At 41.6% G+C, this 25,442-nt stretch overlaps 1 protein-coding gene across 1 annotated transcript in view; it reads right to left on the bottom strand.

Annotated features, from left to right (window-relative positions):
* T265_13989 (hypothetical protein) overlaps window positions 1-24,704 on the bottom strand; it is a gene marked incomplete at both ends in the record, with an annotated part of 40,060 nt that extends 15,356 nt beyond the window's left edge. The window contains 11 exon segments of the mRNA XM_009171518.1: window positions 1,375-1,472; window positions 2,316-2,580; window positions 2,679-2,734; window positions 7,717-7,821; window positions 10,143-10,211; window positions 11,437-11,514; window positions 13,974-14,186; window positions 16,155-16,326; window positions 16,339-16,382; window positions 18,192-18,366; window positions 24,551-24,704. Coding sequence (XP_009169782.1) covers window positions 1,375-1,472; window positions 2,316-2,580; window positions 2,679-2,734; window positions 7,717-7,821; window positions 10,143-10,211; window positions 11,437-11,514; window positions 13,974-14,186; window positions 16,155-16,326; window positions 16,339-16,382; window positions 18,192-18,366; window positions 24,551-24,702 — 1,427 coding nt within the window.
* Between the last annotated feature and the right edge of the window lie 738 nt (window positions 24,705-25,442).

The following is a 25,442-nucleotide window of genomic DNA, read 5'->3' as shown; positions in this document are numbered from 1 at the left end:
TTATTTTTGTTTTCTGAACTTATTTTGGCTCGGCCCACACTTCAGCAAAACTGCGCGCTCAATTCCTTGGGGTTGAAATAGTCGTGGAAATTAACGCTACACACGAGTGGAGAGAAATTGAGATAAATCTGCTTTCTGAAGACTCCGAAAATTGCGAATTTCACGTTTTTGCATTAGATCGCATCCTCGCGTTACGCACTCATTTGCTTGTACCTGCTTGAGTTCCCGATGACCGGCGTATCATTTTTATTTCATGTGCCCCTCACCCACTCAGTTGGACCACGGACAACATGAACGCCGGCTGCATCTTTCAACGTCCAGTGTCTGCAGCCAAGCCAGATCCGGATTTTCGCTAGGACAGGCTTGCATACTTTGGACTTCCTCACCTAAAGCTGATACATGACTATATGCATCGATCCCCTGAAGCTTGAGGCATGTCGCAGTTCTCAAACGCCGAGTCTGGTCGGTAGGCATCATGAAATATGATGTGTGTGTACGTGTTCCTTTCACCTGGACTCAAAGGTCCGTTGTGCGTGGCCATGGTGGCAGGTAAGCACATTACGGTATCGACCGACAGACATGCTGGCCTCGGTAGGCAAAATGTAAATCTAGAGAGGTTGTACAAGCTTCAAGGCGTGTAGATTGAAGTTAGGCTTTCACAAATCAACTAATCACGCATTCGTAGCTTGTCCTTAAAGAACAAATTAGACATTCCAGGCTCGGTGCCTCGAAAAAGACTCATTAGCCATCTCGACTATGTCATTCAGTGAATAGACTCTTTGGATACTAATTAAACGAACCTCACATTTATTCACCAGGGTCCAGTAACCGTGATGTAAGTACAGAAGCTATTACCATGTCAGTTGGCCAAGAATTCTTGACAGATCCAGTATAGAACTACTGAGCCAAACCCATATAGATCTTTTGGCGACATGTGCCCATATATTCCACCATTGTTCTTTTTTATTCATATAGGAGTCACTTATACAACATGAATTAATCCACGCCTCAGTTACTGCGAAATCCTCCTAAATGCGCAGTATGCCCGAGGGTTCAATATTTTAGATACTGCGCATGTGGTTTTGCCTGTGAAATAATGTGTCCTTGTGAAACGTTTCCATTCAACGGAGGGAAAATGTGATAGAGGGGAGGATAATACAGTCCTACTAAAACGGTCGTAAATCTTCATTATCATTATTCATGACCAATATTGGAACAGGTCTACCAACAATGTTACTGTAGAGGACTGGTCACCATAGGTGGGATGCTCTGTAGCGACTAGTTGCCACATTGATTCTGTGGTACTCTACACTGTTGCAATATGATCACACCATTTGCCAAAGCAGAACGCACCAAAGAGTTATCGTAACTCACTCATCGACTTTCGATTTTTGCCCCTGAGTGGGTTCCGTTGACGACCCAAATGAACCTTCAGTCATGGTTTTCGGTTGAGCGCGTTCTTTGAGTCTGGACTTCATTCAGAAAGAAAATTAATAGTGGATTATGGAACTGAAATACGATTGTTATGGCACACGGATAAGTCTAGCTTGTTAGACCAAGCTTGCTAAAATTCATTAGGTCATAATTTTGTTGAACGTGATGCATACCTGTTTGACAACCGAATGCTTGGACAGACTATAACGTTCGATATGACTTAATGTCCTGCCCCACGGAGCTCGAGCTGCTCATCAAAACGCCACTCACTCTCCTTCAGTAGCCTTTCTGGCTTCCGATTCACTTGAAGTGAAACACAGATCGAAAGACCCAAACCTTCTCATACTACCCCAGACAAAATTGTAGGCTACTACTGAATGCGCACGCTAGATTGCTCTTAGTCGGTGAGATATTCTGCTCATCAATAATGAGCCAAGTTTACTTGGACATAATCCTAACATACACTCATGGTTCAAGGTCAATGCGAGATGCATTCACTCAAAGTGGATGAACTTTCTATCGTCCATATTGGTTGATTGCTCGTCCTGACACAAACATGCTCAACATTCTGCCAAAGTTTTATTGACCGAGTCAACTTTTACGTGAGTTGTTTGGCATTGTCATTGTATATGTACCTTATTAGTAAACCTAGTTAACTCTGTTTCACGTGTTTTTGGTAGAAAGTCCCACCAAAAATGAACCTATCCCACAACCCTGTTGTTGTCAATACAGCCATGAAATTTATTGGGGATTTTAGTTGAACTCTAGACTCAAATTTCTCAGATGTAGGGTGAGACAACTGGGAAGTTACTACCACGAATCTGGCCAATATAACATCATAAGGGAGATGCTGCATCAGTCGGTGTGTGCTTGCAACTTACCTGTAGATAAGCGCTGTCCTGTGTGATGGAAATTGGAACAGAACTTGTCAAATCTCTCGCTGTATATCCAAAGCCGCTCGTTGGATCAACATCCCCCAATTTTGGTGTTTCTATCAAGACTGGGGCGACAGCATCCGCAACACGATTTTTCCTGTTGCGCGCAATCCGTTGAATTTCTTTCACTGGCTGTTGAGGTTTATCCACCTGCTCGGTATTGTCCTTAAATTGTACTTGACACTGTTCTGTCAACTGTTCCTGAAGGTTTCTGGAAGAGCATGGCAAAAAAGAATACAGAGAAATTCAATGATCGACTTATGCGACAAAAGTTAAATGGCATGTGTCCCACAACTATTCGTAACTTACCGGTTTATTTTTCTGAAGGAATCGAACATTTCTTTGAGTTGGTTGGTACTTGTTATCTAAAGAGTACAAAGAGAAATACGATGTGATTCGGTCCACTCTCAAAAGGATTTCTTGATACTCAGGGGCTAACACATATGAGTACTTTCTAAGGGTTATAAGGTTGCTATTTGAGTAAACTTCGCTCTAAATTTTGGAAAGGTCCCGTCCAAAAACGTTCAGGAGTATAAAACGTGTAAGCTGTAGAACAGTCCAGAAGATGCTTGACATTTATGCTATCAGATTTTAGAGGAGGCGGTGTGATGGCTCAGTGGTTAGAGCACAAATTTGCTGACCGGAAGGTATGTGGTTCAAACCCGATCTCCGGCTCTCGACTTCCTCTATCTAGGCTTGATTGACCTGGGAGCTTCTTCTATCTAGGCTTGATTGACCTGGCAGTATCCCAGCCCTCGTGCTTCCTTCGGGTGGCATGGTAGCTGGGCACCGAAATCACTCTACAGCTGAACGATTGTTGTTGTTTTTATTACTTTCAGAGAAAGAAATTCTCCGGCCGGAGGGCAGCCAGTACATTTATTAAGTACAGTTTACATATGGTTTTTGTATGTATTTTTGTGATAATGCTATACTGACAGCGTGTTCGTATCTGGCGGGAATTGTACTGTGATCAAACCAATGCATACACGCATTAAACAACTCAAGACTTTTCAGCCTGATTTTTTTGTATTGTTCTGGGAATATTTAAGGCAATCGTTTAGCCTTGACAATGCTTTGAGCATAACAAATCCTATTCTAGCCGACTGTGTTTAAATATGACCGCAAATTCTGTTTTTTGGCACTTTAAAAGACGAATTCATCTGGAGCCTTGCCAGTTTATTCACAGGTCTTTTTCTGCATTGTGTCTCAACAAGCCAAATCACCAAGACCAAAACCACTTTGGATCATTCTTAGAGATACCAAGGCAAAACCACCCCAAATCACACTGGTAGACAGGTTTGCTCCTCGATCCGCGTGGTTTAATCTCTTTGCGATTGCGTAGGTTCTGCTGGTTGAAAGCAAAACACCTGGAAACGGTGAGATATTCTTCCATTTTGATTGGGTGAGCTGCTAATTCACATCCGATTGATCTGCACTGGCACGTCACCGCCTGCTGATGGATTTAGCGCAGCTTGAAGCCTTTATTCTTATTTTTCTGTGCAGACGTTGATCTATCCTTCGTAACTTGATATATCCCAAGTAAAACGTTTCCGCCCAGACCCGATCGGTGGTCGTAGTATAGTAGGCTAATTTAGAATGGTCTAGATCAAGCTAATTCTTGAAGCAAGAAAACAGTAATCTGAATGAGCACGTTAAATTTCAAGGCATCCATAAGTCCTCCGCTAGCACGCCAGTCTACCAGTGAAGGGAAGAAGGCCTTCGCTACGGAGTTATTTATTCGGAAATGCCAAATGGCCGGTTACGGACCATTGAACAGGGAAGCAAAACTCTAATCTGCATCTTAGTTACAAAAACTAGACACAGATCTTCTCCCGAATGAGTCTTCCTGGAGATTCATTGGCTCCAATCATTCGTCGGTCAAATCCAAGCAAATGTTACAAAGTGGCCCCGCGAATTCCGCAACAGAATTCCCTTTTTCACTCGACGCAAAGCGAAATTCTACGAACAACACAATACTCGCGTGCCTCCCGATCACTAGTATCACCGTTACACCAGTGCCATCGTCTACTCCTCTGACTTAAGGAATTAGCAACTGGGTACTACACAAGAAATGATTCCAACAAACAGAGAAAGCGATAAAGTTTCAGAAAGTTTCAGAAACCGTGACTATTTCAGTCCAAAATGATGCGCCGTAAGGGTTTGTCAAATAACTGACAAAAACATTCAAATACGTTTGTTCAAGGTGTGTTAAACCACCGTTGATATAGATATCGAAGTGGCGCAGTAATTACGACGAAATCTCTTGTCTACAACACAAGATGCTGTTTCCACTCTTGCTGTTTTAAAGGCCTGGGAGGCCTAGCATTATCAAACTCATATATTTCGTTCTTTGGGTTGGTTGTCACTGCTTCACCATAAGTACACCTCAGAAGAACCGCTAAAATAGCGTCAGTACCGTATTATCAGGTTACCTAATCTGGCAGAACATTAGCACTTCAGATGGCAGATACTCACATCGTCTTTTCAGTCCGACATCATCTCTTACTGTGGCGCCGTTAACAGAGGATTTAGTCATCCAATTCCCAGCTTCTTAATGGAAATTCTTTTGAAACTCCATGAGCTTTTAATGACATGCAAACAGTACTGTTACCTGGTATCATCACAATGGTTTTCATGATGATACTTTTCTAGTCTTCCTGGCCCTTCTTGAGTTTAAGAACAGTGCGTAATCATTCACCAAAAGAAGGCGGAACAGTTCGTTCACTCTGTCATGAGCTTCGCACTTAAAATTGAAGTAGTTCTCCGACTGACAACATAACTATGGACAACTCAATCCATCGAAAAATTAGTCTAATAAACTTCCAGATCTCGCTTTTTTTGTCAGCTATGTCATCCCTCGGTTCATTCACGGTTGCGACAAACCCCGTCTAGAGAACAAAACACCAGGTGTTTTTTAGAATGACTGAACAGAGCAAAACGTTCCATAGTAGCTTTGACATAACAGATACCTGGTTGTCAGTCTACAGTCCGGAATCCATACTCATCGATTTCAACACACCACTGTAGGCTGTTGTTCACAGTTCTCTCGTGAAGCCGAACAGCTCGAATACCGGTAGTTAGCAAGGCAGCGCTGATTAAAACGAGGTCTGATGTGCACCAAAACCATTAGTCTTAGACTCCTTTCTCGTTTTTCAAATTTCAGTCACCTGTACGCCAATGAACACAAGACTGGATTTTATGGGTAGACGATGGAAATATTTGAAAGGAACGTCAACTTTCTGATTTGATTTCTATTCATTTATCAAAAATGTTCTATGTCGAAGGCACAGATGTACCCGAGCAAAATCTGCATATAGTCTCACAAAACGTGTTCAAATGAGGCAATTTTAGCTCTTGGTCAAAAGCATGTAAAGACGAAGGGATAACCACTGCTTTTCACGGCCGTCCTTCGTCCACAATAAACGCCAGGTCTATGTTTGAAAAATGGTAACCGTATTGAAAAGGAACAAGAAGACGCATACAGAAAATATGGAGGTCGTTACGGTAGATATGATGAAAGGATCACAGTGGCCCATTCACCATTTTTCCGCCAATATCTGATATGTGGCATGTTTAATTACGTAAAGAACCAACAAACAGTTATCGGAGCTTTTGAAATCAAGCGTTCGTGGTAAGAAAAATCTTGTCCTTTTTGTGGGATCCCTTGGAGTTCCAAGTAACAATCATCCTTCGAAATCTTCCCATGCGCCACTTTAAAGATCTTACGTCAAAGTTTTGGATTTTGGCCACCAACTGTGTTGTTTTATGACTCTTTTGAATTCAATGCATTGGATAGATCGCGCGCTGTTGGTTATGATTCAGTGTCATTTAAAGGACACCACTGGTCGCGTATTATTTTGAATGTAGTGTTCTTTAGGTGTTTGTGATGCCACCCGAAATCCCATGAAAAAAACAAATGAAAAACGGACTGCCTTACAATTCAAACACATATTAAACATCAGACTTTTTGATGAAAACTGCCTTACAATTCAAACACATATTAAACATCAGACTTTTTGCCACTCTTTCGTAGTTCAGTCGTAGTTGTGAAGGCACTCATGTGGTAGACTTTTGCAAAACCGTCAGAATGATGGTTGTGCTCATGAGAAAACTATATCTCCTGAGCTCATTGGTAGAGGACAAGCTCGGATGGTGGCACTGCAATAATCGGTGAGCAGATGAACATATTTAGGTTTTGGGATAGAGGCAAGCTTCATTAAGCCCGTTGTATTCGTGTAAAACCCGGCTCAAACAGACAGCAAAATTATACTTTGTTTAAAGATATTCCTTTGTTATATTTGGATCTGTTGGTGATCGTGGTTTTCTGGTTTTAGAGTCGCCCCAATTTGAATGATCCTCCCACCCTCCTTGCTCAGCTGTTCTCGTGAATCTACACCGAACGGGAAAACACTAGACTTGATATTAGCCTTTATTAGAGCTCAACAGCAGTGTACATCCTTGGCCATCCGGATTTGAATTCCGGACACCTGACAGACAAGTATTGCGCTTCTCTATCACCGCATACTGAAGGTGTTTGAATTACAAGGTTTGAACAAACAAATATGTCTATTCTTCAACGATGCGTTTGGTTTGCCCGAGTTATTGGGTGGTCTTTGAAGCACGCAGCTGATAAGTGGACATCATCGCTTCTTCCGACGTGATGATTCAGGCCCATCTACCGTACGCCGAGAGAGTAGTGGTAACTCTGATGCCTGGCGCATCTGATGGCTGGAATTCAAATCGTGATACATACAGAAATATGCACATCTGCCAGGCTCTAATAATGACGAAAATCAAGTTCATCGCTGCTTCCCCCCTCTGGTGATCGCTCGTAAGAATCGTTACATTAGGAACTGACTTTGTTGGAAATCCTGGTTTCCTGCCACTTTTCAAAACAAGCTTGAGCGATTTCTGCCCGGCGGTTCAAACATACTTTCAGCAAACCATAAAAAGACAGCCGGCTAATAGCTTCATAACTAGGATCATTTTTTGTACATTTGGTGATGGTACAATGAACTAAATGACATCGATTGACCCAGAATGTCAGTCAGTTCATCGTACAGCTCCAGATGATTTAAAGAGAAATTTGAATACTCTGAAAAGGTGAACGCTATGCCTAGGTGGATCAAGACCCAAATGTTATGCCTTGTAAAATGTGTACCGGCAAGCTTTTAAGAAGATTCCGTCCCGCCTGATTACTTCCACCTGCTTCACGGAAAACAAATGGCTTCTGCATTGCGAGTTGTTGGCAGACAACCAGATCCAAAATGTCTCACTTCGCTTGTTCCTCAACCAGCAGTCAAACAGCACAGACACAAATGAGCAAAAAAAGACGGAATAGACTTACTGGCAATTCTTTCAGTTTCCCGCTAAGATATTTGGCCACCAGCTGATGAATTTGTTGCTTCTGTTTCTCAGTTAACTGTCCATATGACGCACGATCACGATTATTCTGAAGAAATCCATATGGAAAGATAACCTCTCATGGGATTGCGGAACACATGTATTTAAGAGCGCAAACAACAAAAGATGGGGTACGACCAAATTTCCAGTTCAAATAACTGAAGTATGGATTGGTTCCAACAGGACAATTGACCCGGTGATACACGCAAAGGTATTTGCACCATAAATAGGGATCCATCAGTCAGGTTACGAAACCAACGTAGGCAATCATGAGGGTGTTAACTTTTTCTTCGATATACTGGCCTCCAGAATCGTCCTCTATGGGAGGTTTCCAGAGCTGGATTATTCAACCTTATAGCGATACTCCAACCCGAAAGATGCAGTAACAGTGATAACTAGTCAGTCAGGTCACACATGTATGGAGACAAAAAACCCTTCTGGTGTGCGTCTCAGCACGTAATCGCTGCGCTAAATTGATGATGTGGCCCGGCAGCCACGTTAATTGTGACTGCCATGAATGGAGTTAAAGTGATAAAAAATCGTAGTAAATATGGAATCCGAAGGTAGCGTTTGGTTATTTTCTGGCTGACTGATTTATCAATTAGGTTGAGTTCATCCTATTAGGCTTCAAAAACCAGGTTCAAGGTCATGGACAAGGGATATAAGTTGACCTTCTCGTTCTGATGTACAGTTACGGAGCTACAGTCTAGGTCAACTTCATCTCTGTAGGAGCGAGTCGCATAACTTAGACTGAAAAGCTCAAAGTGTGGATGGCGTCAACCGGACGTCAGAATTCGGAAGGGTTCATACCTCTTTCAAAGGGGTTGCGGATCATAATGTTCACACGGATTGGTGAAGAATGCAGTGTCTTTTGTTCCTGACAAGAGTGATACGCTTGTACGGTAGCTCTTGTTCACTTAAGCAGACCGATTTAGCCTGGATGACGAAACATAATAGCGAGACGACTTGCCTGAAAGTTCTACAGCCCAAACCTTCCATCTGATCATGGAAACATAGCAAAAATAACCCGAACACAGCTTCACAATTACTCGGGCTAGTATATTGGGATTATTGTCCCATTTTTCACGCACTGTAGACAAAGTATATCACTTGAAAGGGCACATGCATTAGCCCGTAGCTTTCCTCTTCTCTGAAAACTATCATCTCTTTATTGTGAACATCTGACGGTCTGGAAAGTACCGAATGCTTGTGGGGTTTGTTATTACAGGGCAACGAGTGAAGACAGTGCAGTTCACCGTCAACCCCACTTTGTGTAAAACCCGAAATAATGATGGATGTTCTTGTCTCTTCCTGTTGTCTGAGAACTTAAGGCTTTCCAGTTACCCTATATAAAGTTCGCAAAACCACTTTTCAAACAGGGCACACCACCGACTTTCAAAATCATGTTCCATACCATACTCATTACAAGATCGAACATTCGACATCAAATCGGTTGTCACTAAGTATTGAATCGATCCATCCGGATATGGACCACCTTCCTCCTATGAGCATGTCTCGCGGAAGTCCCTATTCTGAATGGGAACTGTACTGTCATTACCAACGATTATGTTTGGTACATTTGAACATAGAAGTTCTTTAGCAAACCTGGCACTTGTTCCAGTTTTGACGACAGTGCGATCGATTAAAAATTAATCACAGCTAAAACCAAAGTTTTCGGTGAACCTTGGACGATGGGAGTTGCTCACATGCCCCTGGACACATAGTACACAACTGCAAACTTTGTCTTACTTATCGCTGCGTTTTGTGCAGCCAATCGTCTTACTAGTCGGTTAAAAGTGGTGGTAAAGAAATATGAGCGTTGTCGAATTTAACCCAATCCTTAATTTCAAATGCCGAATAGACGTACAAAAATAGATCTATTCACCAGAAATGCAAATGATGTCACTTTAGCCGCTATTTTACTGAAACTTGTTAGTTGCTTCGTGTGAGATGAAAGCAGAGTAAGACAAAGTATTGCGATTTTTAAGCTCCGGATTCGATCCACACGTGGACATTTTAAATCAGCTGCTGGTTTCTAGTTTGCTTCATTAATAAGAAGTAAATAAGTAATAAGTAAGTAAGTAAATAAGTAAGTGATAAATTATTAAGTAATAAGAAGTAAAACAAAATTTTAAATTTGGTCATTAAAATGTTCATTTTCAATCAGTGAAGTAAATTATTTTTTGAAGAAATCTGATAAAGCGTCGAGTTTCTGTTTTGATAACATGCTAACGAATTTCACGCGCGATTTCCCTATGAACATTTTAAGACTGTATGATCACTTTTTTTGCGAAAAAAACAATCTTTATGCCACTATAATGAAATCATGATTTATACTACTTGATTTCTACTACTACTACCACAACTCACCAAAGTGTCGTACATCAACAACTCCTGCTTTAATAGGATATTCTCATCCCGAAGCCGTTTTATAAGCATCTGTCAGAAGACAAATTGGAAACAACGGTCAGCCACAAATTAGAAAAACTTTCGTGAACCAGAGGATTTCACGACTGAAATTGAAATTAACCATTCCTCCTGGTTAACCGCAAGGTTAATCTTACGTTCCAATAGTCTAAAAGCAGCTTCCCAAACTCCGCAACACTGTTTAATATTAGGCTCATTTAGATGAAGAATTTGTTTACGATCATCACCGTCATCATCAACATCATCCTCGTCGTCGTCGACAGCACCACCAGATTAGAAAACCGTTGCTTACAACCGCCTAAGACTAACTTACTAAAAACTCCCAATTATGGGTAGCGTACAACAAACATATGAGGTACTCACACCTCTAACACTCAGTCAGACAATTTGAATAGAAACTGGCGACATGAACGCCACTGACATATTTTATTCGCCAGGAATTCGGCGCCCCTAACCAAGCACAGATTAATTCAAGTAAATCCGGTCTGAAGGGGCGAACGGCATTAACTGCATCTAAACATTGCGCGTTGCCATTCAATCTCTTTTGCTATGTCAAATTCTGTTCGCCTAGAGGTTTCTCTCCCTCTAAATGAGTCACAAAACCAACGCCCGTCTTGGTAGATGGTAAATCGGCATCCGTGAAGCACGACCCAGCCAGCTGAACTTGCATTGCTGGAAGTAGTCTTTGAGTGAACACCGTCAGCTTCAAAAAAACCTCATCTCCTGGTTTTGGTTCTCAGAGCTATTACGATTCATGAAAAGTACAAAATATTTTCCGGTCCCATTTCATGCACATTAATTGTGTAGTCATGCCTATGGGAATGTAAACCCATTCTCTCCAACACGGATAGGCAGACGAATGTGTTAGGAGAAGAACTTGAATGCCCGTATTCTCGTTTTAATTCCTTCCGGAAAGTAGAACAGTATTCATAAGTGGATAAATTCATCTCAAGCTAAACAGAAGCACTCATCCGAACCAAGCACCTTGGACGTGAACTACCCTTGTCACCAGGTCAACCCGCACCAGTGGGTCCGAAATGTTGAACGGATTTCTACTCGTGAACTGTGACCCGAATGCACTGATCGTTCTCTAAGTCACAACCATTCAGCCAAATAAAAGGACCAACAAAACACTTTCCTAGGGGTAATCCAGCTTCATTAACCAATCCACAATCATGATGTTCTCAAATCCTATCAAATACAATTTGTCTGTATTTCTTTCTTGATACCTCCTTACCTTAATGTCTTCATGTTCCTGAACTGCTGGATGACAAGGAATGCGCATCACACGACTGGCGAATCGAAGGGTTGAAATCTGTTTGTAAAATGAAGGAAAGGACAGAAAAACTAAAAAACAGCAAATAATCCTGCTTCATATGTGCCATATCGATTTAAGTGACGAGTGATTATGAATGGCTTAAATTAAATATGGGATGGAGTTTCATCGTTACAAACTCAAAGGGGTCATTCATTGCTTTTCTGTTGCGCGTGGAGTTGGAGGAACGTCTTTGTCCGCTCGTCATTTTGAGACCCACACTATGGGCCTTCTCCGGTACAATTGTGTATCATTCATGTCATCGATCAACACCATCCTAACCGTTCACATGTGGAAGGGGACTTACAGCTATTCGACACCTGTGGCTACTTGAAGAGCTCAAAAAGGGGGAAAAGCGGCAGTGAGCGTTCGAAGCGGTCGAAGATATTTTTTGAAATGGTAAGTAGTATTTAACCAGGAGAAAATACATCCATAATTTAAAAAAACGGTCCGATGCAAATATGGGATGCCCTCAATATCGAGGTAGTGTGGATACGAGTACAAACCTAGAGTGCGTCACACAAAGTGAAGCCGCCTTATTCAAATGGATTGCATAGGGTAGGTAACATCAGATGAAAGTTTATTGACAGGTAAACTACGCGAGTCAAGATGAGCGCTGTCGATGGGACCGGGACCCCGCTGTGAAAACATCCTCCTCAAGGCCCAGGGAAAAAAGGAGAACAAAGTAACTTACAGCAATACGGGACATGAAGATCATTTGGTCTGCATGAATCAATGGAGGCTTGCTGACCGCATTAAATAGCGTTCAACGGGCGTGGGTGTTTTGTGCAAAAACAAATCAACGAACAACGATATTTAACAGGGTAAGCGTTAGTATCAGCCAATTTCTGTCCTGAAAATTACAAAGGTGCTAATTCGAGATCTGTATTGTATGCTCAGTGGACCACCACACGCAACATTTGTACACAAGCGAAGTTTCGGGCAAATGAGACTCAAGATAAGAGGGAATGAACCTAGACAAATTGAGTTGGAGCGATTTTGATTAAGTTTTATTTGAGATGTGAGTAAAGAAAAGATAACAGCAGCTGAATTGCACCCTATCTAACCCGATTCGCTTGCTGAACGGATAGCTGGCACTGCATTTCACTGTGAAATGCTGTGGACCACCTACGTATTGGGAGGGGTCACTAAAAACAGACATCCTTTCTGGGCCTATATCATCTAGAAAAAACTGGTTAGCATAATGTAATTGTTTCGTGGACGCGTCGGACTAGTATACAGTAGTGTTACTAATGAGTTTCGCTTCTCAGGATCTACGGTTTTCATTCATTCATGAACTGCAGCCTCAAAATTACTTCAGTAACCTACCACTGTCAAACAGGTTGGCATTACCAAGTCTTTTTGGTGCAATAAAAAAGGAGAAACAATTTACTCAGCCATGGGTGCTTTTACCAAAGCCGACTAACTACATTTTGGGCTTCAAAGATGTGAATACCGCAATCATCTGACAGCTTTATTGTTCAATAATAAATATGACCCCGTAATTTGCCTTGCTGTTCCATTTTCATATTTTTCAGGCTTAAAGAGGAAAACTGTGGATTCTATTGTGACCCTTAAACCATAAGTTTAGAGGCACGCTAAATTTGTAGTCAAGCTGCACAGTGACCCTCAATAAACGGATACTCAAAAAATACAGTAATTGTTCGAATTCCAAACCGATGTTTGCTCACGGCCGGGATTGCACTTCATTCTGTGCCGATCTATATGGCGCAACTCCTTCGTAAACACTTTCTCATGGTTCATAGGTGACGCTACGTGTTTCACTGACTCTCGTTATTCTTAGATTTACTTACATATTTACTTACATAATGAAAACGAACATTTTGATGAACACAGCTCTAGTTGAATTGACTTGACATATTAATAATACTCGTCCTCAAATACTCCTCAATTTTTGAACACCGAAATAGCCATTGACCAAAAAATCACGGTCGTCTACTATCTTAGTCATCAGAGTGGATCTGGAAATTTGGAGTAAAATCATACTACTTATTAACCTACACACCGTATCGGAATAATTAAAGTAGTGTTTTCACCGTGACAGGTGCATAAATAGTAGCAACTAATGTGAAATCCTGAGTAAGCCCAAAATGGTTCTTTTTTAGGCCAACTGTTGCTCTCGGAAAAAGAAACTCTTTGAAAAATGAACAGTGAGAGCAGACACGAAGAAAATTATGGAATTTTGATGCATGTTGCTTTGAGTATTGTGGTAAGCCAGTCGACCTCCAACAACAGACCACTGAAAGCAAGAACGTACTTGTAATTCCTTTCCTTCTATCAAAAGTATTTTGATCATGTCGAAAAAGTGATGAACTTATGTCGTGTCTGTAAAAATCAAACCGCCGTGCTGATACGGACTTCACCAGTAATTTAGCTGTATCACCGAAAAAGTAAACTTGACTGTGTTTTTCACCAACTGATGAAAGGGGATAACCTACCGTTTCTTCCAAAAACCGGTCCTCATTCCACACATTTGCGATGAAAACAGTTCTACATTTGCCTCCAACGGAATTCTTCAGGAAGTGGGTCAACTTCGACTGTCTGTAAGGCACATGTGAACGACCCGTATCAGACAGAGCCAGCACCATTTGCTCCAAAAACGAAAGGGAACGGTTGATGAAGGTGGCTTCCTTGAGCAATCGGCCATCAGACTATCGACATCAAAAAGTAGGAAAAAGATTCCTCCAGAGTTCGCGATTACTCATTATAGCATAAGATGCATATGGGTTCACTTAATATCTGAAAGTCAGAAATTTAAATGACACAGAAAACGCCTCTAGACTGGACAAAATAAAACGACATCAGCAAACCTACAAACCTTCAAGTTTCTTTATCCCTCAATTCCCCTCCCGAATGTTCCAAACCACTAACTAAGCGTCAAACCATGCAATCATTGACATCCTAAGATACGTTGATGAGCTTTACTAATTTCGTTTCCAGGTTGTCTTGTTACGCTTTTTGTGCCTTACAATAGGAATATCCAGCCCTAGCAAGTGGACTACCATGAGGCTATTTCTCACTCATCATGCGAAGCACATGATCAAAACAACGCAACTAGGGATTTCAGATAAGCAAGCCGTTCATCCACTGGGTAAAACCAGTAAAAGGTCCCCAGCATTAGTAATACGATGTTGTCATCATACGTATGCTGGACGGTGTTTCGGCATGCGTAGCACGTTGCCGAGCCATCGTAGTTGGTGGTGCTGGATGTTTTCCCCGGTTGAAAAGAGATTTTTCAAGAAATGGAGGCTACTCGATGCCGATGTCGTTCGTGCTGTCAGTTACTTTCCAGAATATCCGATTGGTCGCCTGGAGGCATCTGAGAAAGCTCGATATAGGCCCGCACTAGATCCTCTTCCTCATTCACTCTTTTCCCCCTCTTTTCACTGTAGGGTCTTAAATATAATTAAACGAACCTTATGATTGTACAACAGTGAGGCATCATTGTCGATAGGGATGTTGCTGTCTTTGATGGTAATGATGATGGCATATGCTAGACTTAAAGAGTGCTGATGGCCACAAGCGTATTCATAAATCACAACAAAACGCGATACCAAAAGTACCAACGCATTTTGAAACCTCTTTCACTGAGCCATAAAGGATGCGTTATATTGGTAGCTACTAATCACCATCATCATCATCATCATCATCATCATCATCATCATCATCATGTTCAGCTGTGAGAACCGCGTACTTGTCATACAGTGGTTGTAGCTGCCACAGTTTCGTTCACCGATGATTCGGGGAGGTAGGATAAGTAGCTGCTCATTGGAGCCGGCAGCTAATAAATCAATGCGTAAATACAGTACTGTCGATGAACTGTTATGTGGGTGGATTCTGGAGGGAGTAACGCATTGAAGGCAGTGGCTTGGATGCATGAGCGCCATTGAGGGTATGAATGGGACATGTCTTACGATGTCTCTAACCACTTATGTGGCCCGTCTCGGGGTCCCCATCCAGAAAGCCGGCAGCACAGCTGAGTTTGCTAGTAATGGCTTTTATACTTCGCTGCCAAGTCATTCTTTGGTCGCCCCTGGCTCTCTTCCACCCTTCACGTGGTTATGCGGAAAAAGCCCTCCGAAGTCGATCAACTGGCATACGCAGCACGTGGCCAAGCCAGAGCAACCGATAGAGTGTGATCAGTTCATATATCGAGGGTGAGTTATTTCTTCCGAATAGCATTCGACGAACTTCAACATTGCTTATCCGGTGTTCTCACTAGGTTCAAGCAACTCCTCGAAGACATCGATGGTCAAAAACTGAAAGTCTTTTGACGTCCTCGGCGTGCAGCGGCTACCAAAGTAACATGAAAAGCGGACAATAGAATCAGCTAAACGCCCCCAAATGACTTAAATAGATGTTGTCGTCAGCCAAATATGAAACAACGCGTTGGCTTTAGCCACACTCATCTTACAACAGGAGAATGTTGAGCTACGTCAGAACTATGTTTTCTTGCCTAAGCCTAAGGAAAATTGCAGCCGCCAGTCGTTCTTGGTGCAAGAGCTGAGAGATCTGTGGTCCATGCCTGAATGTGGATTATTTTGTTGTGATTTGGAGTCGGTTATTTCAGTGTAACTATAGAGGAAAAGGATAAATACGATCTAAACTTCATCTGTTACCTTTGTCTTCTGAACACGTTCCGATCCAGCCAAGTCGACAAAGTTGATTCGGCTTGTTCGGAGACACGTCTGACTACCGTCGGCGATGGATCGCACCGTAAGATAGACGGTGAAAATTGTATGAGCCCGAGATGAAACCCGGTTCAACACGTGTGTTCCAACTGTTCTTGTTCTGTTGGTTCACCCTGGAATAGTAGTAATATTCAGAATCTTTTGTATTCTTTTACTCTGTAGAAAGATATTCGATCAAAAAGACAACACTGCAGTTCAGCAGTTAGAAGCAAGTATTTCCTCGTGATGTCCACGATAACTTTGGACGCCTGTACTTGCAAATGGTTACTCGTGAGTGTTACGGTTCGGTCACGCAGCGAGCAAACAATATGATAATGCGGATTGTGGCAATACTCTATCCCCAGCTATGTTGCTTGATACAGACTCCTAGCACGGCGAATAGTAAGAAGACGAGAACCTCGGACACAAACTTTAATAATCCAACAACACACGATCAACAGGCGATGCCCGGAGCTTCCGAACCCAAGTCAGTGGAAAGAATGGTATCCTGTACGTGGTCGGATTTAAATTTTCTTGGAGTATCAATAGGCCATTGATTTTTCATAGTTTGACCTTGAAGATGCCAGGAGTTCGCTAGAACACATAAAAACAGCGTTTTCTGGGGGATATTGATATCCCCAACAGTGAGGAACTCACAGCTAACTTTATCCACCAAAAAGCGTACCGACCATTCAACATATAACGTGTAACTTTTTGGACAGTGTGAAAGCAGTTTATCAGGATCAAGAATTTCCGCCTCGGTTCACTAAGGATATCTTTGAGCAGAAATTCCGTCAACCGGACGAACCATCAAACATTTCTTGATGAAATAATGGTGGATCAAAACTAAAGAAATTACAAGTGAGCTTTTCAAGGTAAGTCCTTGTATTGAACTTTTTGTCATTGGGTGAAATGTTGAAATCTAACACTTCACAACAATCCTTATTTTCTAGGTAGGCCTAAACCTAATAAAATGACTTGAAATTTCCCGCTCTTAGTTTTTCAAGGACTAGGAGACAATTCAATGATCCAGAGTCTACGCATTAATTTCCCTCCTTCTCTCCATGAATTTAACTGTATATTGTAACTCACCTCTTGTGGCAGCTCTGGAAGGAACACCGTAAGGAGAGAAAACCACTCGCGTGCTCCTATGGTATTGAGTATATTCACAAACTGCGAAATGTGGGACTAGCTTATAATACTTTCGCAGCACTTTCGTTCGTATGGCTCGAGCCCAAAACTGAAAATTTGGAAAGCCCTGAACTTGAGTTTTGCTCTGACTATAGATACTTAGCAGTGAGGCTATTTGACCGTAAACTCCAAAGATCTGACACCTGGTCTGAATTACCAAGTATGAAGAGGTAAATGTGTTCAGTTTTGAGCGATGTTATTGATTTTCCAGGCCCTTTGAACCATGACCAATAGTGCTAGCCTATTGACCTCCAAAGCCGCCCAAAACCTAGCAAATTCTAGCGGAATTGCTGGAATCGGCATTCACATCACTATCGCCAGAAAAGTCCTCCTTTGTTGACAATAATTCCGACAAACCAATGAAAACATTCAAGCCTTGACAGGTTTGTCACTTCAGATATGGTAATTCGGATGCGTCTAGCGTGCGTAGCTGGTACAGTAGTAGTGCTGTTGAGTGGCACTTCAGATGGTACAATTCAACTCCCGAAACGCTGGTGAGCTATGACGAGTAACCCGAGCCCAGAGGTTTCCATCTTTTTCCTGTAAATCAACACGGAATAATTAGGCAAAGAAAGCAGGGTTTTTCAAACGGGAGTAATGTGAATTGAAATGCTACAACTCACAAGAACTTGATCATCTAACCAGGTAGTGCATTCAACATAACACAGGTTGCATCTAGCTGGAAAACCTATTGGTGGATTTTGTTCTGTTTCGTAAATTTGTCCTAAACGGCCTTAACATTGCTCACCCGTGGAGGGATCAAATCGATAGCCACCAGGCAAGAGTAAAACTTACTTCAAACAAGAGCGCAAGCGCGTCATCAAGACTGTTCACTTGCGGGCAAAAGAGTCCTTTCACCGAAACTTCGTCACCTATATCAGATATGACTAGGGACTCGGCCGCTGTACTGGATACCGCAGATTGGAGTAAGTCTGCCATCTTCTCGTTGTAAATTTCTACATACGATATTCTGTAAGAGAACATGATTTGTTGATGCGGTGAAGTGAATTTTATTGCCAGTTTAAAGTCACCGTACATAGTGAATACATGAGCTGATATGTCTGTGTCAGACATTCATCATCGAGAATAAAAAAGATGCTGTTCAGTCAAGGCAAGAAAACGGTGGTTTATCTCAGTTGCCTGGCTTCTGCTCCTCCGTTTCATTTTCTTTGCAAGGTCAGGACTTACTTCCCTTTCAGCGTCATTTGATGATATCCAAATTCCTGGTAAATTTTTAGGGAATGAGCTACTGAGAGTGCATACAACATTCCAGAGTAGTATATACCGCAGAAGTTATTTATGCCATGACTGCGTGTACCTCGAGTTAGAGGGAGTCAAGAAATATACTTCTGTCATGTGTTATTGACTTCATTTTCAGTTGCACTCCAAAGAATATCACTTGGATTTAAAATCTCTTGGATACCTCTCCATCAAAAATGATTGCCACTGGTGATGCAATGCAAAAGTTCGATGTTATCAAACTGATAAAACATGATGAGCAGTCTTGTAACCGACCGTCTAATAACAACTCAGAATACAACTTGTGAGTCATGGTGTGAAGCTTTTTGAAACTGTCTTATCTCGAGAGGGAACTGAATGCATGCCGGTTGAACCTTTCAGGGTCCCAGGTAGTGTTTTTTGACGTTTACCAAACAGACTTTGCTTGTGGACAGTGACATCGCTAACACTGAGGTATTCGTCAAAAATTCTGTGGTTACTCTATGCCAAAAGATATGGGGGTTTCTCCCATCTCCCCCACTTGAAATTGGTAATACAATCTGAAGTACATTTCAGGCGGATCCCCACCATTGCAGTTCAAAGCATCCTGAAACGGTCCTCCGTTTCTTTAGAACACTGGTAATCCTATGAAGGCAGCAAGCAATCCATCGTCACCTAACCATTGAGCCAGCAAAGATGGGTTGAATGCGAGCCAAAATTCAACGTTTGCAGATGCGGATGAGAGGTCGAAACTCCGAATTATCTGGAAGGCAGTGTTAACAGCTGAGATATTTGTTCATTAGTAAGTGAATATGAATGAAAGGTTTGGACATACATTGTGAGTGATATCTCCTACGCGTTGTCTTGATGCTCTTTTGGAAGACGCTAATCTTCAAAGATGTTGTATGAAATTGCCAATGCAAGACGTGACCTTGATACAAACTTTGACAGTGTATAATGTTTGCACGCAAATCGAACACAACTAACAACGCTATAAAATCGGCACTGTAAGGTCTGTCCCTAGTGTGACCGACAAAGGCCGACAGAAATTTCACTCGCATAAAAAACATCTTAGGTATATACGGGCCGACAGCACGTGATTGAGTGGTTTTGAAGACCGGACCACTAAGGAACCACGTACCGAATTTTGTACTCTGATCTGGCGGAACTGATCATATGACTAAATCAATTTAACTGCCTTCGGTATGGAAGAGAACTTTTTCGGGTAAAAAGACGAAACAACGAGGATTTTTGATCTGTTAGTCAGCATTCAGAATCGTCCCAGCAACGCATCACTATGTGGTTCCTACAGCTCAATTCAAGCCAGCTGGAATTGAGACAACACACGAAAGTCCCAGTTGCGTACATGGCGATAGACGAAAGACCGCCTACCATTCCGAGGTGTTTTGAGAGAAACTGGTGTTCGACAACCAGCTGACTCGGTAGGGACTCTCGTGGACCGAAAAGAGGGGAAATATCACAAGGTGAAAAAGGAAGAACAGGTTTTTGTTTAGTCTCTCGCGTAAAAAGAGATCTGTACAAATATTAGGAGTGAGAGGCTGATGGTGAATAAAGTGACCACTGCCGGTTGAGTGGAGAAGACGAGACTCAGTTGACATGGGGCACAGTACTAACCAGTGAGATCTTGTTGAGGAGATGGCATAGTCTGCCTTCTTCACAATGGGCCCGTTTTGGTAACACATCGAATGAAAAATGGCTTTTTAGTTGTTCAGGGGGCACATTGCCCGGATCAGGTTTTGGCCTGTGAATAAAGTTAAGCTCAATCACTTGATCATGACTGACGTCTGTGAAAATAGGTGGGGTGGAGAATAAGGATGGTGAGGAGTTCCACAGTCAAACTCCACTCTGGTGCTGTCACTTTTGTCAGTTATGGGGGGACTGGGGTACGGAGGTGGGCTGAAGTAGAGGTTTGGACCACTCGAAAAACGAACATCTGTCACATGCCAATAGTAGGATCCTGGAGCTGAACTCGAAAAATAATCAAGTGCGTTTGGGTGTGTCCTTGTGGAGTAAGCGCGTTCTGTACTGCCTTCCGGGAGGTGTAGAGACAACATGGCGGTCGAGTGAATTATGGTCTATCACCATTCGTTAACGTGGAATTCTGAAAATGGTCCCATACTAATCCACGCGTTATCTCCTGTTATATCGTTGTACCAACTATTACAAAGTGCATGAGATGGGTCGGTGATTGGATTAAGGGCTCGCTTATTCACATATTTATTTAGCATTTCGAAGATAACGAAGTGTTATCAGATAGTACCTTCCTCCATAGTCCTATTTTAACGTGTGTTGGATGCAACCGTATCAGTTTCCGACCTGAATTGTCCTAACTCGAAGGTGATTTCTAATTCTTTCCCCTGCACCACAACAGTCAAACAGAAAACACACTTTGGTCGATTTCACTAACAACCAATAGTAAAACCATTTTGTTGTCATGACAACTGAATCACACATCAAATTTACACACAGATCAGTCATCACAAAATGATCGCAGATATATTAAGTACAAAGTCGAATCAGTATTGTTTTTATCTTCAGCACCATTATTAGCTGCTAAAACCGCTTACTCGTCGTTTTTATTGAACAAAAGGACAAATTTAGCATCTTCCAGCGCCTAAAATGAATAGTTGTTGCATATTTTGTATAAAAACTCCTCCCCATAAGACCTTCATGCAAAGTCAAAGGTCTATTTTCACCAACTTTTTGGTCTCACTAATTTATTTTTAAACAGCGATAATTGGGGGGCCTTCCACAACTTGGAGTTCACATCCAGTCATGGATCAACCGGATTCGCGACCATTTTTAACTCAAAGGAAATGGAATTTATCAGGAACACAAACCAGGGGGTTAAGATTAGTTCAGTGTTTACGATCCCCTTTTATACGGGCGTCTATATAACCCATTCCGGTTGTATACGGAATCCATAGATTGGAGAACTAATACCAACCTCGTACCGCGTACTCATAAAGAGTGGGAAAATCTAACGCTCACTGTAGTCCTCAATGTATTACTCTCAAGAGCATGGATCGATTTTCATCGATTAGCATCATTTTTCTACAGTTGGACTTATTGCAAGTTTAACTCTCGGCTGTGTACTACGTTAGCGTGACTGTGGAAATTCTTAAGTATTAACCTTAGACTATCGATCGGGTTTGTTAGAAAGCAATAAAAACTAGGAGAAGGAAAAATTCCGAAAGACACCTTTACACATTCACTTCCTTCCATTCATCCAGTCTTACGCATCCGGTTACAAGTTGACATATTATGTAGGACGCTCGAGCTTGGCAGCTCGAATTAGAATATAAGTTTTCGCTTCACTGAGACACAAAGTGAAGAATTCGATGAAGAGATTACTGGATTCATATTTTCAGGACCTGAATGAAACTCAACCACTTGGTCTCGTTGAATAACATGGTTTTAAAATAGATGTCCAGTCTGACAAATGTTCTGCTGAAAGAAGTGGAATAGTCAGAACAACCTCTGGTAGAGGGAGGACACTTCGTCCAGTAAGTAAATCAAATCTGTGCTGAAAAGCCTTCATCCTTATTAGGAATCATCAACGATGTGCAATTTGTGAGTCTCTAGACTGTTTCAAACCTACAACCTCCTGGCAAGTAGGTCAAGCACTTGGTCTTTTGAACACGCGACGCTAACCGGCAGTGTATTTGGACAACTCTTGGACAGCACTTGGACAACACATGGTGTCACGCATCCCTCAATCAAAGAGTTCGTACTTCCAGAACAAAATCCACTTTTAACTTGTTACCAGGACAGTTGACACATACATTCTGATCAATAACTTCATTCCCTCTTCAAAAACGTGGGAGGAAAACATGTTCAAATGATCGTTTGCTAGATCTGTTGCTTTTGTTTCCATAGAACCCCCGTATTCATCGTGGTTGCAAAATTCAATTTTCTACGAACTGGTTGACTCACGCGAGATAGCATCGTGGGCGTTTAACCAGAAGATTAGAACAGATAGAGCAACCATCATCTCGGAAAAGTTTGATAACCGACCAATTGGTATATTCCTCTGTATGGTCTTGGTTTTGACACGCAAAAATATCAGTACAAATAGATAATTCAACAGACAGTCTAAGAAGAGAAAAACTAGAGAGACCAAACTGAGGTCCCATCGATTTTACTCATAGTATTCTTCAACTTACTGCGCCCAAAGGGTCTGCAACATGCATCAGGCAGAAAGATACATAAGATATCAAACTATTTTTGTTGGTTGGGCACACGATCGACAAAAATCCTAGACAGTACACAATAAATGATGCAATAGACAAGATATACATGGACTAAATGCTTTCTGCCTTAGTACTTTGTTCCTTTTGTAACGTGAAGCATCCTTTCGAGGATATATTTATTTGAAGCTCATCATAAATACATGTTCGATTTAATTTCTGCCGGGTTAGAAACAACTAGCCAACTTATTCACTTGGTTTGATAATGTTCCTCTGGAAATCACGTTCAATATATTGTCAAAATTTCCCTACCCCAAAAACCTTCTCATAAGGCGTTCAAAGCAAGTATTCACATGCATTTTGGGTGCATGTTTACACGGACCGATATTTCCGTACGGCAGAGTTTCATCAAACAGACTAAGTAAGCTAATCTACCACGTGTAGAGAGCTGGAAAAGCGGTTTCTGTGCGCGTTTTGACAACTAATTAGTGCTTTGTATCAGATGACTATTAAAATGCCTGAACTATCCGGCAACTCGCAGGCAGGAAGAACCCGAGAGTTCGTAATTTAAATAACCGACAACCACAAGTAAGCCACTAGCAATCAATTCAGACGATTTGGCGCTTATCACCCTCTCTTGCATTGGAGCTTCTAGCCAGATACATTTGGTCATCTTTCAAGTAAATGTAGTCCCACTAAATGGCTACAGTTTTATCTGGTACAAGGTGTCTCAGCGGCTAAAGCGCGAATTTCCCAACCAGAAGGTCCGTGGTTTGAACCGGATCTCTGCATCTCGGCTTCTTCTGTTTAGGCCTCAGTAATCTGGCAAAATCCCAGCCCTCGTGCTTCCTTCTAGTGGCCTGGCAGCTAGATACAAAAACGGTATTGCAGCTGGAGTATTATCTATCTATCTACCGTTTTATATGTGTATCCCCATTGTTCATGTGTTACCATATTCCAATTTGAGCCACAGACTACAACAAGTGACTGCCTCCTTCACTATCACTGGCACACTTATTAACAAAATTCGGGCACTCCTTTGTTGAAGCAGTAAATAAGTAACGTCGATTGTGCATCTCTTGGAACAAATATTTGCCGCTTTTTAGCTCTGAACTTTCGAGCTCAAGGGGACTCAACATTATCACCTGCTGATTGCTGACAATTTAATAAAGGTCAATATACCGGTTTTCCTCGGCCATCAGCAGTCAATTATTTTTATATAAATCTTGTTTGTCTAGGTCCGTTTAAATTTTGTGCTGCAGTGTGACCTCCAAAGAGAAATACGAAATTCAACAGCGTGGTATAAATTAAAATAAATACCCGTGACACTTCACAAATGGCACATACTGTTGAGCACCACTGAAAAGCTATGCGTAAAACTGATAATGGCTACTTTACCATGCATTCGCTTCTGATAAGTGAGTTTCAGCCAGATTCAAAAGACCGGAGACGTTTTGTCCTCCTTTTCTGTCGGATAGGTATGGGTTTCAAAGGTTTACACAACAGACAGTTCACGCTTCACACACAATTAGCACTCTGAAAAAGCCTAACTGGTGGAAAATTGTAGTCTCATGAAGAACCAATTACTTGAATGGCTCAATTGTAGTCAGAAACATGTAAACTTTAGGTTCTAAAAAAAAACTTAAAATCAACAAGCTGCTACCAATATCTACCAAACAACTATACTAACTTTAGTCTAGGCTAGCTTGATAAAAAAGAACTAACCTTACTGTAGCCTCATGCCTCTTTAATTGATTGATTTCCTCAAACAGTTGGGCTAGGGCCCGTGGAATGATGCCACGATCCGGATAAGCTTGCGCCACTCCGCTTATTGTGTATGTCTTTCCCGCTCCCGTCTGGCCATAACAAATGACCGTACCTATAAAAATACGCCAAGCAAAGGCCAATGTTTTGGTATGAGCTTGTCGAACCAATCAACAGGTGTTTTATGCTTTTGTCTAACTAAAAATCAAATCCGGAGAATCACTGAGAAGAAACTTAAAAAGATTTTCCATTAGTTTTTCTACCGGCATTCAGACAGATATAGAATTTCCGCAAAATATTAAAAATGAGAGCCACACAATTATATTTATAAAGCTGAAAATTTTTTAAATACCGTGTGTTTCATTCAAAAACATGCATACAGTGTGTCGAAAGTACTTTTCCTAGACCACCACGCGAGGCTTGCATCTGTTCTTCTCAACCTAGTCTTTAACCATAAGCAGAAAGTATTTTCTCAGGATTTCTATTGGCTTTAGGTACCAAACGTAATTATTTCCTAACCAGCATTCCCTAAAATTAACTATGTTTCTCTTTTTGTTATTCAACCTTTAGTCTACCCAGTAACATTTTTGAGCTATGTCATTCGAATTGCTTGTAATTAGTTAGAAAGTTTCCATTGTTATGCAGGCAACAAAGACACACCTAGTTTATTGGTAGGGGACGAAACCAGGAAAGAGGGTCAATGCATTTGAAAAACCACTCGCATACGCACAGATAAAAAAATGATTAGGATAGATTAAGCCCAAAACGGTTGAATAAATCATCATGGACGGTGATTATTAGATGCGGTAGTCTATTTGTTTATACAGTACAAACGTTTTCAAATCAGACTTGA

This window comes from Opisthorchis viverrini (assembly GCF_000715545.1).
Source record: "Opisthorchis viverrini unplaced genomic scaffold opera_v5_131, whole genome shotgun sequence".
In the NCBI taxonomy this organism is placed as follows: domain Eukaryota; kingdom Metazoa; phylum Platyhelminthes; class Trematoda; order Opisthorchiida; family Opisthorchiidae; genus Opisthorchis; species Opisthorchis viverrini.
The sequence above is the reverse complement of the archived record's forward strand: the minus strand, read 5'-3'. Positions and strand labels throughout refer to the sequence as shown.